General features: G+C 41.6%; 1 protein-coding gene across 1 annotated transcript in view; it reads right to left on the bottom strand.

Moving 5' to 3' along the window:
* Positions 1-10,367, bottom strand: part of WDR44 (WD repeat domain 44) — a 102,725-nt gene extending 92,358 nt beyond the window's left edge. The window contains exon 1 of the mRNA XM_024240958.3: positions 9,758-10,367. Within this exon, the coding sequence (XP_024096726.1) occupies positions 9,758-9,834 (77 nt within the window). The 5' untranslated portion in view covers positions 9,835-10,367. The remainder of the gene's footprint in view (positions 1-9,757) is intronic.
* Positions 10,368-13,097: the final 2,730 nt, after the last annotated feature.

Raw genomic sequence — 13,097 nt, 5'->3', positions numbered from 1 at the left:
TCAGCAATGGCTCATATCCTGAGGGGGTTTCCCTTAGGAACAAAGAACATAACCCTTTGAAATGCAGTGAACAGTGTCTGGGATTCCAGCTTTTTCAGAAGCAAGGTCATTTTCTGACCTGGCTACCATACTGTAATCAATTATGTCAAAGCTTAAAATGAAGGGCATAAAAATACTGCTTTTCACTGTTTGAAACAGTAACTTTTTAAAAGAACTTTGAAAACAAATGCCCACTGTTAGTTAGCATTATGGTGTTATGGTGTTATCTTTCTTTGCATGTAACATGTAGCACTATAATATTTCTTTCTTACTGTGAACACATTCATTCCTGAAAAAAAAGTTGGTAACAAGGAACTGATAGGAATGCAGGATAACTGGCAATACCACCCAAGGTTTCACTGTTAACATTTAATATTTACTGGGTATAGGATGTCCCCAAGTTATGAAGATCCTATACATCCAAAGCACTCTCTTTGCCTCAGCTCCCTTACCTACCTCCTCTTATAGGAACTAGTACCTGTGTGTGGTTAGGGGTGATTGGAGATTGGAGAGAATCAGGAAGTTCAAAATCAGAACCAATTGTGAAGAGCAGTAGATACCACAGAGCATGCTCACTCACCACCCGCCTCCCCAACTAAACCTTGTGTGCACTGCTAGACATAACTGTGGACTATGCTGGGAAATAAGGCAAAGGTTAAAAGTCAACAGCTAAGGGCTATGATCTGGGACATAATAGGCACAGTAAGGTGCACTTAAAGGAAAAAGGACTGATCTCAATCATTAACCTTAACCCTTAAGCCAAGCTAATAAAGATAAAATACCCATTGCAAAATACAGACAAACCTACTTGCTTTCACTCACAAAGCTACTAGTTTTATCAAGCTACTTGTTCATTCTGCTCACCCATCTTTCACTAATCCAATGACTAAGCACCACCTGTAACACTAAACAGTCTTTACCAACTTGTCCACCATATCCAATGTAACCAATTTTTCCCTTACTCCTTCCAAAAGTTCCCACCCTTTATATTTCTTCCATCACTGACCCTTCTCAGTTTTAAGGGACAAGAAGTAGTTATACTAGGAAATCTCTGTACTAACGACATTGACTAAGCCAGAAAAGAAAAAGCTGGCAGTGAAAGGGGTGAAGTTGGGGCTGAGTGAAATGTTCAATCCACCTGCCATTTTAGTTTGGTGTGGATAGGTAATATATTTTAAAAGACAGATTTAAAAAAAAAATTCAATTGTTAACAGTACTGCTAATAACCAGAAAGATGATTCCCTTAGTCTTCCAATTTCAATACTTTCAGGCACAGAATTAAAAGAGGACTATGGATATTAAGTTCATCCACAGCTATTCTTACCAGTTCAAGAACAATGTCAGAAAGAATACTCCCACCTCTTCTCTTGAGCTTGCTTAGTAATCAGGATGCTTGCTCCTGAGACAGTGAGTTTGCATACAGCACTACATACTATTTATAGGTTCTCTAGAAAGTTTGATCTGTGATTCATAAGAATGCCCATGGTTCAATGAGTTTTGTACTGGAATAGTCTATTACAATTAGTAGTGGCCAAGTAGGTTTTATACAGATATAGATAGCTTGTTACAGGTATGGCTTGTTCTGTATAGGATACCTATTAGAAAATACCATTCAGTGTTTACCTATGTAACAAAACTGCACATTCTGCACATGTACCCCAGAACTTAAAGTATAATAAAAAAATACCATTCAAGTTTTCCCTCAGAAGTTTCAAAAAATCTTATATTTCATCCTCAGATTTTTTAAAAAACTGACTCCCCCTTTGAAAAATTTTAAAGGTCAGGACTCTGTGGAGAAAGTGAAACCGGTCTTAAGTCTATTTGTACAATTAAAGATTTCCTTGAAGCATTATCATAATTTAACTATAGTTTTTTTTTTTGTTTTTTTTTTTTTTTTTTTTTTTTTTTTAAGACACAGAGTCTGGCTCCATCGCCCAGGCCAGAGTACAGTGGCGTGATCATAGCTCACTGCACCCTCGACCTCCTGGGCTCAAGCAATCCTCCTGCCCCAACCTCCCAAATAGCTAGAACTATAAGCATGCACCATCATGCCCAGCTAATTTTTAAAAACTTTTTGTAGAGATGAGGTCTTGCTACATTGCCCAGGCTGGTCTCAAACTCCTGGCTTCAAGTGATCCCTCCACCTCAGCCTCTCATGGCACTGGGATTACAGGTGTGAGCTTCTGTACCTGGCCAATCCTTATTTTGAGCAAAACAGGTAAACATATTTATAATCTAAAACTATTTTAGTTACATGAATTCTGAGGTTTTTAAGAGTTAAAAAAGTATGTCAAATAAATATTAAAAAAAGACAAATACAACTATTCAGTCTTTACTGTTCTCTTCCTGTTTATTCAAGGGCTACAAAACAAAACACTTCCTATTAGTTTTCTAAACAGTTTTCTCAAATTAAAATGAATTAATCTAAAGGCCAAACATTCTTTCTACAACCTATAGAAATCATTTTTGTTAAAAGCTGGATTATTTGGTAGCCGCTGATGATCAAGATGCTTTTAAGTCATTCTAGCTAGTTTGTGATGATACTGAGTCTAAAATCATATTTGCAAATATATTTCCTAAATGGTCACCCTCGATCTGGAAATCGATTCTACTTGTTATTATAAAGGGATGGCTATTGGATGCAGTGATGAAATGCATTCAATCTTCAGGGCAATGACTAACACTGGATTGAGAAAATTAGTATGAGGAAATTGCTGCCTAAACATGTTTTTGTTAAATTATATATGTTTAAAATGTTTAAAAAGGTTTGGAGACAAAAAGGTTTTGTGGACTGAAAAAACAACTGACTCTGATGGAATGCCAAACTGTGAACTGCCAGACAGTTGCAGCTGGTAATAGAACTCTAAGACCTGAAGCGCTCTGGCAGAACCTGATTATATGGTAATCCTAGTATCTGAGAGAAGGCAAAAGAGCTAGAAGAATAACTGATAGACTGGTTGCTATAGTAACCAAGATAAATTTGTATACTGACTGAGGAAAAACATCGGGGTTGCCATCAGGTATGAGGCCCACATTATGTCGTAGGTGCTTTTTCCTCGGTTTTGAATCATGAGATGACAGACTAACACAAAGACTGCTGAGTTTGAAATAAGGGAATAGAAAGAGTTTCACTCTTAAGAGTAAGGAAAGCACCCTATTAAAGGTTTAGCTGGTTAGCTGAATCCAGCAGTGAGAGGGGAACAGACCTTGTGAAAGTTTGTAAATACTAGCCTAACTATGGATAAAAATGAGAAACACAGGTTATTTTTCAATTCAAGCTAAATATCAGTAGGACATCAAAAAGTACCTACAATTTTTGTTAACTTTGATTTGAGGTATTTCTTATAGGTTATTAATCTCTTAGAGAAGGGGTTATTTAATTCATGCTGTGAACATGTGTATCAAAATGATGGGATTTGTCTTATCTCAGTTATCCATGCCCCAGGAAGCAGCACTGTAACTTGGTCTCTATACCTACTGCTGGGGCTACCTTTACCTCTTCCACCTCCATCACCACAACCTGCATGATCTCTTTATACTGCCTTCCTCCACCTCCACTACTACTCCAGGAAGTAACTACCAAAATTGCAGAGTATGAGGAGGAAACAAGCAGCCTCTTAAAGGTGCTTGCCTGGCAAATTCACCTGATTCTGTCAAAGTCTTAACAATGAACTTAAGAGTACAAACACATGGAGTGTTGGGTAATGTAAAGGTTAGACAGTAAGTCTAAAATACCAATAATTAGAAATTATTTTCTGTTTAAGACCACCACTATACTTCACATCCTAAAACTATTTAGGTTTTTAATATTTTTTAAAATCAAGGGCCAGGTGCAGTGGTGCATACCTGCAATCTCAGCACTTTGGGAGGTCGAGGTTGGGTGGATCAGTTGAGCCCAGGAATTTGAGACTAGCCTGGGCAACATGGTGAAACCCCATCTCTACAAAAAAAAAAAAATATATATATATATATATATATATAAGCTGGGCGTGGTGGTGCACATCTGTGGTCCCAGCTACTTGGGAGTCTGAGGTGGGAGGATCACCTGAGCCTGGGGAGCTCGAGGCTGCAGTGAGCTGAGATTGCACCATTGCACTCTAGCCTGGGTGACAGAGTGAGACCTTGTCTCAAAAAAAAAAAAAAAAACCAAAAAAAAAAAACCACAAATTTCATCTGTCCTATCTTATGAAGTAGATTATCACAAGAAGAGAATAAAGTTTCCAATTTACAGGAGTTTATACAGATTCAATTTGAGCCCCCAAACTGCCATGCCACTAGGGACTATCCTACCCCCATGAGTTACCAATTGACAGTTAGATGTCACTAAATATAACTTGTTTATTTATTTATTTTTGAGACGGAGTCTTGCTCTGTTGCCCAGGCTGGAGCGCAGTGGCGTGACCACGGCTCACTGCAACCTCCGCCTCCCAGGTTCAAGCAATTCTCCTGCCTCAGCCTCCCGAGTAGCTGGGTGTGTGCTACCACGCTCGGCTAATTTTTGTATTTTTAGTAGAGATGGGGTTTGACCACGTTGGCCAGGCTGGTCTCGAACTCCTGACCTCAGGTGATCCACCCGCCTCAGCCTCCCAAACTGCTGAGATTACAGGTGTGAGTCACGGTGCCCGGCCGGATGTCACTAAATTTAGAACTTGAATTTACTAATATGTAGAGGGTTGTTTTTTCTCACTTCAATATGATGTTACATGAGTGCGATAAAACAGCATTTGTAAATATACTTCTATCACTCCTCAGAGCCTTCAGTAATCAAATTTGTGATCAAATGTCAACTCATCAACAAACAGCCATTTTTAAGGAAACTTCCCTAAAGTAATAAATATTGCACAGGTGTTTTTTAAATTAAAACTTCTATCAATTTTCAATTCAGAGAGAAATGTTTCTGACACCTAAGTAAAGTGAGAAGCTGAGTTTTCAACAAAGGCAGCTACACACCTTTTTGTTTTTTAGACCTAAAAATTATTCAGGACAGTTTGGTCTCAGTTCCCATGACTTAAGATTTTATCATTATTCCTATCTGAATATGGTAGATTGCAGTTAATACTAACTAAATGCCTAAGAATAAAATAATACAAATAATCACTGTTCTTAGACAAGCTATTTTGCCATTGTTTTTCACTTTCACTTGGAAAAAACTAGTGAGCAAAACTTAGGATTCTAAAACAGTTCAAGACCTCTGATAAGCAAGGTATGAAGAAACAGTCAAGTAAACCATCTTAAAAGCCCAGCTAATAGGGTAAGTGCCAGAAACCTATGGCAGGAATACCCAGCAATACTTTCCCTTCTTCCGCAGACATGGTAGCATGGTATAACTGAGGAATCAAGAGACCTGGGCTCTAGTTCCAAGTCTGCCCTTATTAGCAATGCGTCACTTCCCCTCTCAGACCCTAAATTTCACTTTCAGTTAAAAGGGAAGGCTGGGCTAAAATGATCTCCAGTCCCTTCCTACTCTAAAAATGTTATGATTCTATCCTTCTTCCAAGGCCTCAAAAATATTTTGGCTGCCACTAAAAAAAAGAGTGCTGAAAATGTTACGTTTATTTTTACAACATGTTCTCAGTGCCAGCCTTTAGTATGTGTAAGTATAAACCACATGAGTTAGCGGGGGCATTCATCTCATATATAATTTACCCAGTAAATACTTAATTTCAAATTTATGGGTCTTGAACTATGTACCAAATACCATTAAGTTAAACTAAAAGGTTAAAAAAAAATCATGAAAGATTTACCAAGAACAAAAGCTTATCAATACAAGCACACTATTAAACCTCAATATAAAGACATTTAGAGTTGGAAGGGTTCTCAAGAGTGTAATCCCCTCAACTTAAAGATGAGGAAATAAAATGACTCACAGTCCAGGGCTCTTTTCTAGTATACCACACAATTCCTCCTCTCTTTCCTGCTCTATCAAAAGACAGCCCAGTAGCAGAAAGAACGCCAGACAGTCAAACTGATCCGGGTTCTAGACCTAGCTCCACCATTAATTTGCTGTGGCAGCTTTTACAAGTTTCTTTCTCTCTCTAGGCTTCAGTTTTCACAACATTTTACACGAAGGAGTTTAACTAGATGTCCCTTCTAGCTGCAACAGGCTATGATCTTGCAAAATTCCTATCTGACAAAACAAAAATACACGTTGCTGAAAGAAAGTGGAATTTCTTGCCAAGAGAACAAAAAAGTTTGGGCTGCTGGTTTTAATGATGTATCAGTTCAATTCAGCAACTTGGTCCTAAAGCATTTTACTCCAGAATTTACCAGGGGAGGATCTCTGTCCACCTCTCTGTCACTGCTCTCATTGCCCTCCACAGAAAAAAAAAAAAAAAAAAAAAAAAAAATACTGGACTAGGAGTCTGAAGAGCTGGTTTCAAATCCTAGTTCTGCCACTTAAAAGCTCTCTCCTAGGACAAATTCACTTAACCGTCTCTGAGTCTAAGGTTCCTAGGCCAGGCGCAGTGGCTCACGCCTGTAATCCCAGCACTGTGGGAGGCCGAGGCGGGCGGACCATGAGGTTAGGAGTTCAAGACCAGCCTGACCAACATGGTGAGACCCCGCCTCTACTAAAAATTAGCTGGGCGTGGTGGCGCACACCTGTAATCCCAGCTATTCAGGAGGCTGAGGCAGGAGAATCTCTTGAACCCGGGAGGCGAAGGTTGCAGTGAGCAGAGATCGTGCACCCCAGCCTGGGCGACAGAGCGAGACTCCATCTCAAAAAAAAAAAAAAAGGTTCCTGATATGTAAAAATGAAGATAAAAATGAGAAAACCTGGGCCTGGCGAGATGGCTCATGCCTGACAGTAATCCCAGTGCCCTGGGAGACTGAGGTGGGAGGATCACTTGAAGCCAGGAGTTTGAGACCAGCCTGGGCAACATAGCAAGACCCCATTTCTAAAAAAACCTTTAGCTGAGCAGGGTGGTATGCACCTGTGGGAAGATAACTTGAGCTTAGGAGTTTGATGCTGCAGTGAGCCATGATCTCACCACCTCTCCAGCCTGGGCAACAGAGTGAGACCCTATCTTGAAAAAAAAAAAAGAAAGAAAAAGAAAAAAGAAAAGAATAAAGAAAACCTGACCTAAAATATCAATAAAAAATCATTATAAATATGGCATATATTACAAAGCTGGGCAAGTGAAGATCATCTGCCACTGTGGAAAAGTAGGCTGTATTGGAATTAAAAGTCTCTAAAAAAACTGGGCTGATTTTTAACTTATTAAATTTGCTTTCAAAGAGTAGATTAACAAAGCTGAAGACATCATTGGAAGGAAAATGCAAGAAATAAATTAATTTTAGGAAATAGCCTGTGTATTAGGATTGTGCTAATTAACAAAACATGAGATGTCTCCACTGCCTATTCAGTTCACTACAATTTGTTGACATAGTCTGTGTACTCCCAAACACACAACAGCAAGGAACATTTCTGAAGTGCCCAAATTCAGTCTACTAACCTTAGAAATTGTATAGTTTGCCACTCCAGATCATATCAAGGAACAGAACATATTTCTGATGACCAATATCTAGTAAGGCAATCTGTTTCCACAAATCAAGATTTCTCACTACATTTCTAGGTTATAAGTTGCCCACCCAGATCTCCTCACGGTGTCTTATGAAAATGATACAACCTTCCACAAAGGATAGAGGAAAATGTAAATGATGCTAATCTTTTTCTGCCCTCGGTGCTGCCAGTTCTTTTCAGATGCAATTCTCCAGATTAGTCTATTCTCTTTCCAATCGTCTAATACAGAAAGGAGCCCTGAAATCCACAAACTGACCCTTTAGTTTTATCCATAGAACTCAACACACTTAGTAATTGGGCAGGTTAAAGTTAAAATTAGAAAGCTGAGTTCCAAAAAAACCTTTTTCAGTTTTCACCTAATATCAGAGGATCAAAGTGCTTGAGAAGCTATATTATCTCATGAGGGAAGAAGTGACTCTATCAATTCTATCAAAATGACTCATCCGGTTTAGATAAGTAAAATAGCTCCAAGTTCTATATATCTCCCAAAGTAAGCTATGTGTAAAGTTAACAAATTTGCCAATGCCAAGAAAGGAAGGAGGAAAGCATGAACATTTTGAATGCTTTCTCTGTGCCCAGGTACTGGACTAGACGGTTTACACAGGTCCTGATATAACTTGCGTCCTTTGAAATTAAACTTATTCAATGGAAAGAAACAATATCCACAGAGTAGTTCTAAACCAATCATCTCATAAACTGATGATTTTCCTCCCCCACCCCAATATACACACACAAAAGTACCAAAGGACTTGGTCTCTCATTTAATCTGAATTGTCAGTTCATTACTTTGAAGGGAAAACCACACACACAAAAATTAAGTTTCACAGAAATCCAATACATTTCAAAACCCAAATGTATTTCCTATGCTCTACACCTAGCTCTAAACTTGTCTCAGATATTGAACTTGAAGGAGATTCGGTGCCATCTCAAGATTGGCCACTGCCACCCCAAAATCCCACAACAGTGACATGAAGGTTGGTGGAAAGACACACATCTGAAATCCACCAACGTACATTGCTTTATGATTTTATTACTGTAACTTTTTGGTGCATATTGTGTATAAACATACATTAGTTTTCAGAATGACTTCTAGCATGCATGGCTAACTATACTTGCATCACAGCGGGTATTTCTCCCACGAAGTAAGTGTGAGAATTGAAGGCAGTGAACTTCTCGAACCATATTAGTCCTTTATACTAACATCTACATTTTACCAATCCTCAAGTTCTTACAGCATGAAAATATATTTCACTGCCTCTATTTCCACGTACATTCATAGGGGAGTTCGGCGAAATCGCTTTAAAGCACTACCCCAACTTTGAAAAGTGGAGAAGTGGGTAAGTAAATACAAGTCCTAGCCAAGCGAGCACTCCAACTACTGTACTTCCTATTCAGAATCACCCATATTAATCACCACTAAAACATCTTGCAGAATTAGATAAAGAACACAAAGCTGGGGCTCTCCTTCCAATCACCAGATTACTCAGCACTTGTTTGTCCCTCTGCAGTCAGCTGTGCACATTTCTTCTGTCTGGCCATCCTTTTAGACCGCATTCTTTCTAATAGGGACCGTGTATTCGATTTCCTTTACCTCACGATAAGGTGTTATTTTAATAAAACACTGTTGATCTAGAGTACATTCGCTAGAGGACTTTCTTAAGCAAATACCCAACCTTACCCCCGCTCCTTTTCGTTGTGTGTAAGAAAAAGAGGACGGCAAATAGGGGAGAGTTACAGCCACCTCTGAAGTGAATAGGTAAGTTAGCGGTAAACGGGAGAATAAAAAACCACAAGTTACATTTCTCCTGTTACTGCTCCTTTAATCTACGGTCCCCGAGGCCAAAACGTATGTTTGAAAGGTAAGCTCAGAACCCCACAGATACAAATCTCCGACTCAGGCACGTAAGCTGTTCCCCCTCCCAGAAGGCTGGATCAGAAGAGAAATGGGCTCCGAGAGAGACCCTGGGACCGTTCAGTAGGGAAACAGCCGGGAGGCTGCCCGAGGTGGCTGACTCCCCCTTCTCCGAGTCACCCCGCCCTAAGAAGCCCCAGGTCTGGGTTCTGAAGTACTCCAGTGAGACGGGGAGGAACAGCGGTGGCGGACACAGCGGGACCTGGGAGGGGTGTAGGGGGAAGACACAGGAGATGCGGGGGGCTTGGGATGCCCGGCTTCCTGCCATAGCAGCAGTTACTTACCCCACGGGGTAGCCGCCCCCTAGGTGCACATCTTCAGGGGCATCATAGAATTCCTCGGTGTCGCTTTCCGACGCCATTTATAGGACACACCCGCGGGTGAGGGGGCCGGCGCCGCCTGGAGGAAGGGTGACTCTTGTCTCCTCCTTGTCGACCTCCACCCGGGCGAGACTGGGGAAGTGGGTCTCGGGCGAGGCTGAGGGAGCAGACGATCTGTAGCGAGGAGACTGTTAAGGAAAGGGGGCCGCCCTCAGTTGCCGGGCTTCGGGAATGACCGGCAAAGCGGCCGCCTGAAGAGGCGGCGGTGGGTCCAGGGAATGTTGCTGCCACCGCTCCCAGTGATAGGTGTATAAGGAGCGCGAAAGAGGCGGTGGCTCCTCGCAGTAGGGGAGGAAGGGCGCGCCGGCTACAGCTGCTCCAGTTTCTCCCGCAGCAGCAATTTACAGCAGCTGGAAGAGCTAGTTGCCCGCAAAATACCGACGCGCACCTACCCTCGCGAGATTTCGGGAGGGGCGGTAATACGCGGGCGGGGCGAAGAGGTGGTGGGGGCGGTTCCAGAGAGGCAGCGCTCCGATTACTTCTGCCAGAGAAGCCTATCAAAACGGCGCAAGCGCGTTGAGGGCGTTCGGTGAGGGCCGGAAGTAGCCGAGAAGGGAGCGGGGTGAGCCTCCCGAAGGGAGGAGTCTAGGACCTGCGCAGGAGCAGCGTGTGGTGCCCTGGCTCTGAGAGCGCGCGCCCGACGTAGGTGGGGTCAGGCAGAAAGTCTTATTCCTTAACTCTGCAGTTCCAAAGAGACGCGTTTTGAGAGGGATGATTTTGAGTCGGTCTTTTACTTGTAAAGAAATACTCTCGGGAAACGTTGGTGTGGACATTTTGCCGTATATTTACGATGTCTTACTATCCAAGCCCGGAATGTCCCACCCTAGGGCGTCGGCAGGTCCACCACCTCTGGCGTTACAAGAATAACTCGCCCTTATTCACTAAGAGATCGCTAATTGAGATCCCTAGATATGATCCTGCCGGCCAGAGGGTGGGGTCCTTGAGATATACACGGGGAATGTGCCAGTTCCATGGAGTAATGATGGATTTATTGCTGGAGCTGAGCCAGTATGAGGCCTCCGATTACTTTTTCTCCGCACATGTCTGTCGCTGCCAACACAATGTGAGAGAAGTTCTTACATACTGCCCAAGATGTGCGTCAGCTAAATGGTAAATATTTATTGAGCAGATATCATTGCAAGCCTACGAACTAATGGCTTAATTCTGATCCTCAACTGCCCAGCGTCTGGTGATAAAAATAGAAAGGTACTTTTTAAAAAACCGAGATGTTCCTTCTTAAACCACGGGTCATTGACCATCAGGGTGATAACACTGACTTTCAGTATGATCACACAGCATATTTATTTCTCCAACTGACATCATGATAGGCATTTTGAGCTGTTCGTGCAGCCTCAATTAGTACTCAAGAAAAGGCTGGATTGGAGCCAGGGGTATGGCCTCAGAGAAGCTGGAAAGGGGCTCTAGACTTTGTCAAGCAAGGCAAGGTCTGCTGTGGTCTGGTGGACTTGGGTAAAAACCAAATGTCATATACTGTATATTCTATAATACCCCAGGGAGTTTAGGGAAAACACTGCATAATCAAATATATTAATATTTTTGCAGCAAGATATATGATTGTTCATACGGGATAAATAAATACAAGTAAATAGCCTCATTCAGTTTGAGTCAGACGCTTCTGCCAAATAAGTTTAAGATAGATCTATTTGACTGTCAAATAAATTACTAAAAAAAAAACAAAACCAGAAACTTGGTTTCCAGAGCTTTTGGAGTTTCAGAATTGGAGACAAGGGATTTGTGGATCCTTGTGAGGGTACGACTTTTGTCAAACCTAAAAATTATTAGGTTTTATGTGTCTTAAACATGTTAATTAACTTCCTAGGTATAAAAATGTAACTCAAAGTACTAACTTTTAAAAACGTTTTGCTCACTAAGATAGGTTTTTTTGTTTTCTTTTTGGATTATGGAAAGTTACCAGATATAAGGTAGGGAAAGATATATTTATGGAAAGATGTTAACTACCTGAATGTATTCTCTTCCTAGATATCTAATAGTGAATTTCTGGCTTCCAAAGAAAAAAAAAGTTAGTTTTCTCTATATGATAGAGGTGTTAGTTCCAGGCACGGTGGCTCACGCCTGTAATCCCTGCACTTTGGGAGGCCGAGGCAGGTGGATTTCTTGAGCTCAAGAGTTTCAGACCAGCCTGGGCAACATGGTGAAACCCCGTCTCTAAAAAAATTCAAAATTTAACTGGGTGTGGTGGCATGTGCCTGTGGTCTCAACTACTGTGGAGGCTGAGGTGGGAGAATCGCTTGAGCCCAGGAGGTTGAGGCTACAGTGAGCTGAGATAGCACCACTGCACTCCAGACTGGGCAGCAGAGCCACACCCTGTCACACACACACACACAGAGCCACACCCTGTCACACACACACACACACACACCAGCAACAACAAAAACATGCCGTGTGTGGAAACCAGTCACTCAGTTCAGTAAACATATACAATTTGGTGTCATGCAGCGTTCTAGATGCTGAGGACAATTCACAGATTAAAAAGACAACTAGATCCGGCGCAGTGGATCACACCTGTAATCCCAGCACTTTGGGAGGCCGAGGTGCGCGGATCACTTGAGGTCAGGAGTTCGAGACCAGTCTGGCCAACATGGCAAAATCCTGTCTCTACTAAAAATACAAAAGTTAGGTGGGCGTGGTGGCATTTGCCTGTTGTCCCAGTTACTCAGGAGGCTGAGGTAGGAGAATTGCTTGAACCTGGGAGGCGGAGGTTGCAGTGAGCTGAGATCCCGCCACTGCATTCCAGCCTGGGCGACAGAGGGAGACTCTGTCTCAAAAACAACATCAACAACAACAACAAAAACAAAACAGAAAAAGACAACTTAAGTTTCTGCCTACAAAAAGCTAATAATCTAGCAGTGGAGACAAATACGGAGTCTTAGTATGGTGCTTTTTTTGTTTTTTTCAGTATACCATAATAGCTCTCTTGGACCTTTTAAGCTGCCTTAAACATTATACTTAGAAAAAGGTAAAATGGATAGGAATGATAAACTGGTAACATTTTTAGAGCTTTCAAAGTTGTCCGTTTAAATGCTTTTATCAATTGCATGAGAAAGCCAATTGCTAGAATGAATTGCTGGAAACGTTAAAACACATATAAATACTGCCCATCAGCACTTTTTTTTTTTTTTTTTTTTTGAGATGGAGTCTCGCTCTGTTGCCCAGGCTGGAGTGCAGTGGCTCGATCTCGGCTCACTGCAAGTTCCGCCTCCCG

The sequence above is a fragment of the Pongo abelii genome, chromosome X (assembly GCF_028885655.2).
Source record: "Pongo abelii isolate AG06213 chromosome X, NHGRI_mPonAbe1-v2.0_pri, whole genome shotgun sequence".
Taxonomy (NCBI): domain Eukaryota; kingdom Metazoa; phylum Chordata; class Mammalia; order Primates; family Hominidae; genus Pongo; species Pongo abelii.
This window is presented reverse-complemented; position numbering and strand designations above follow the sequence as displayed.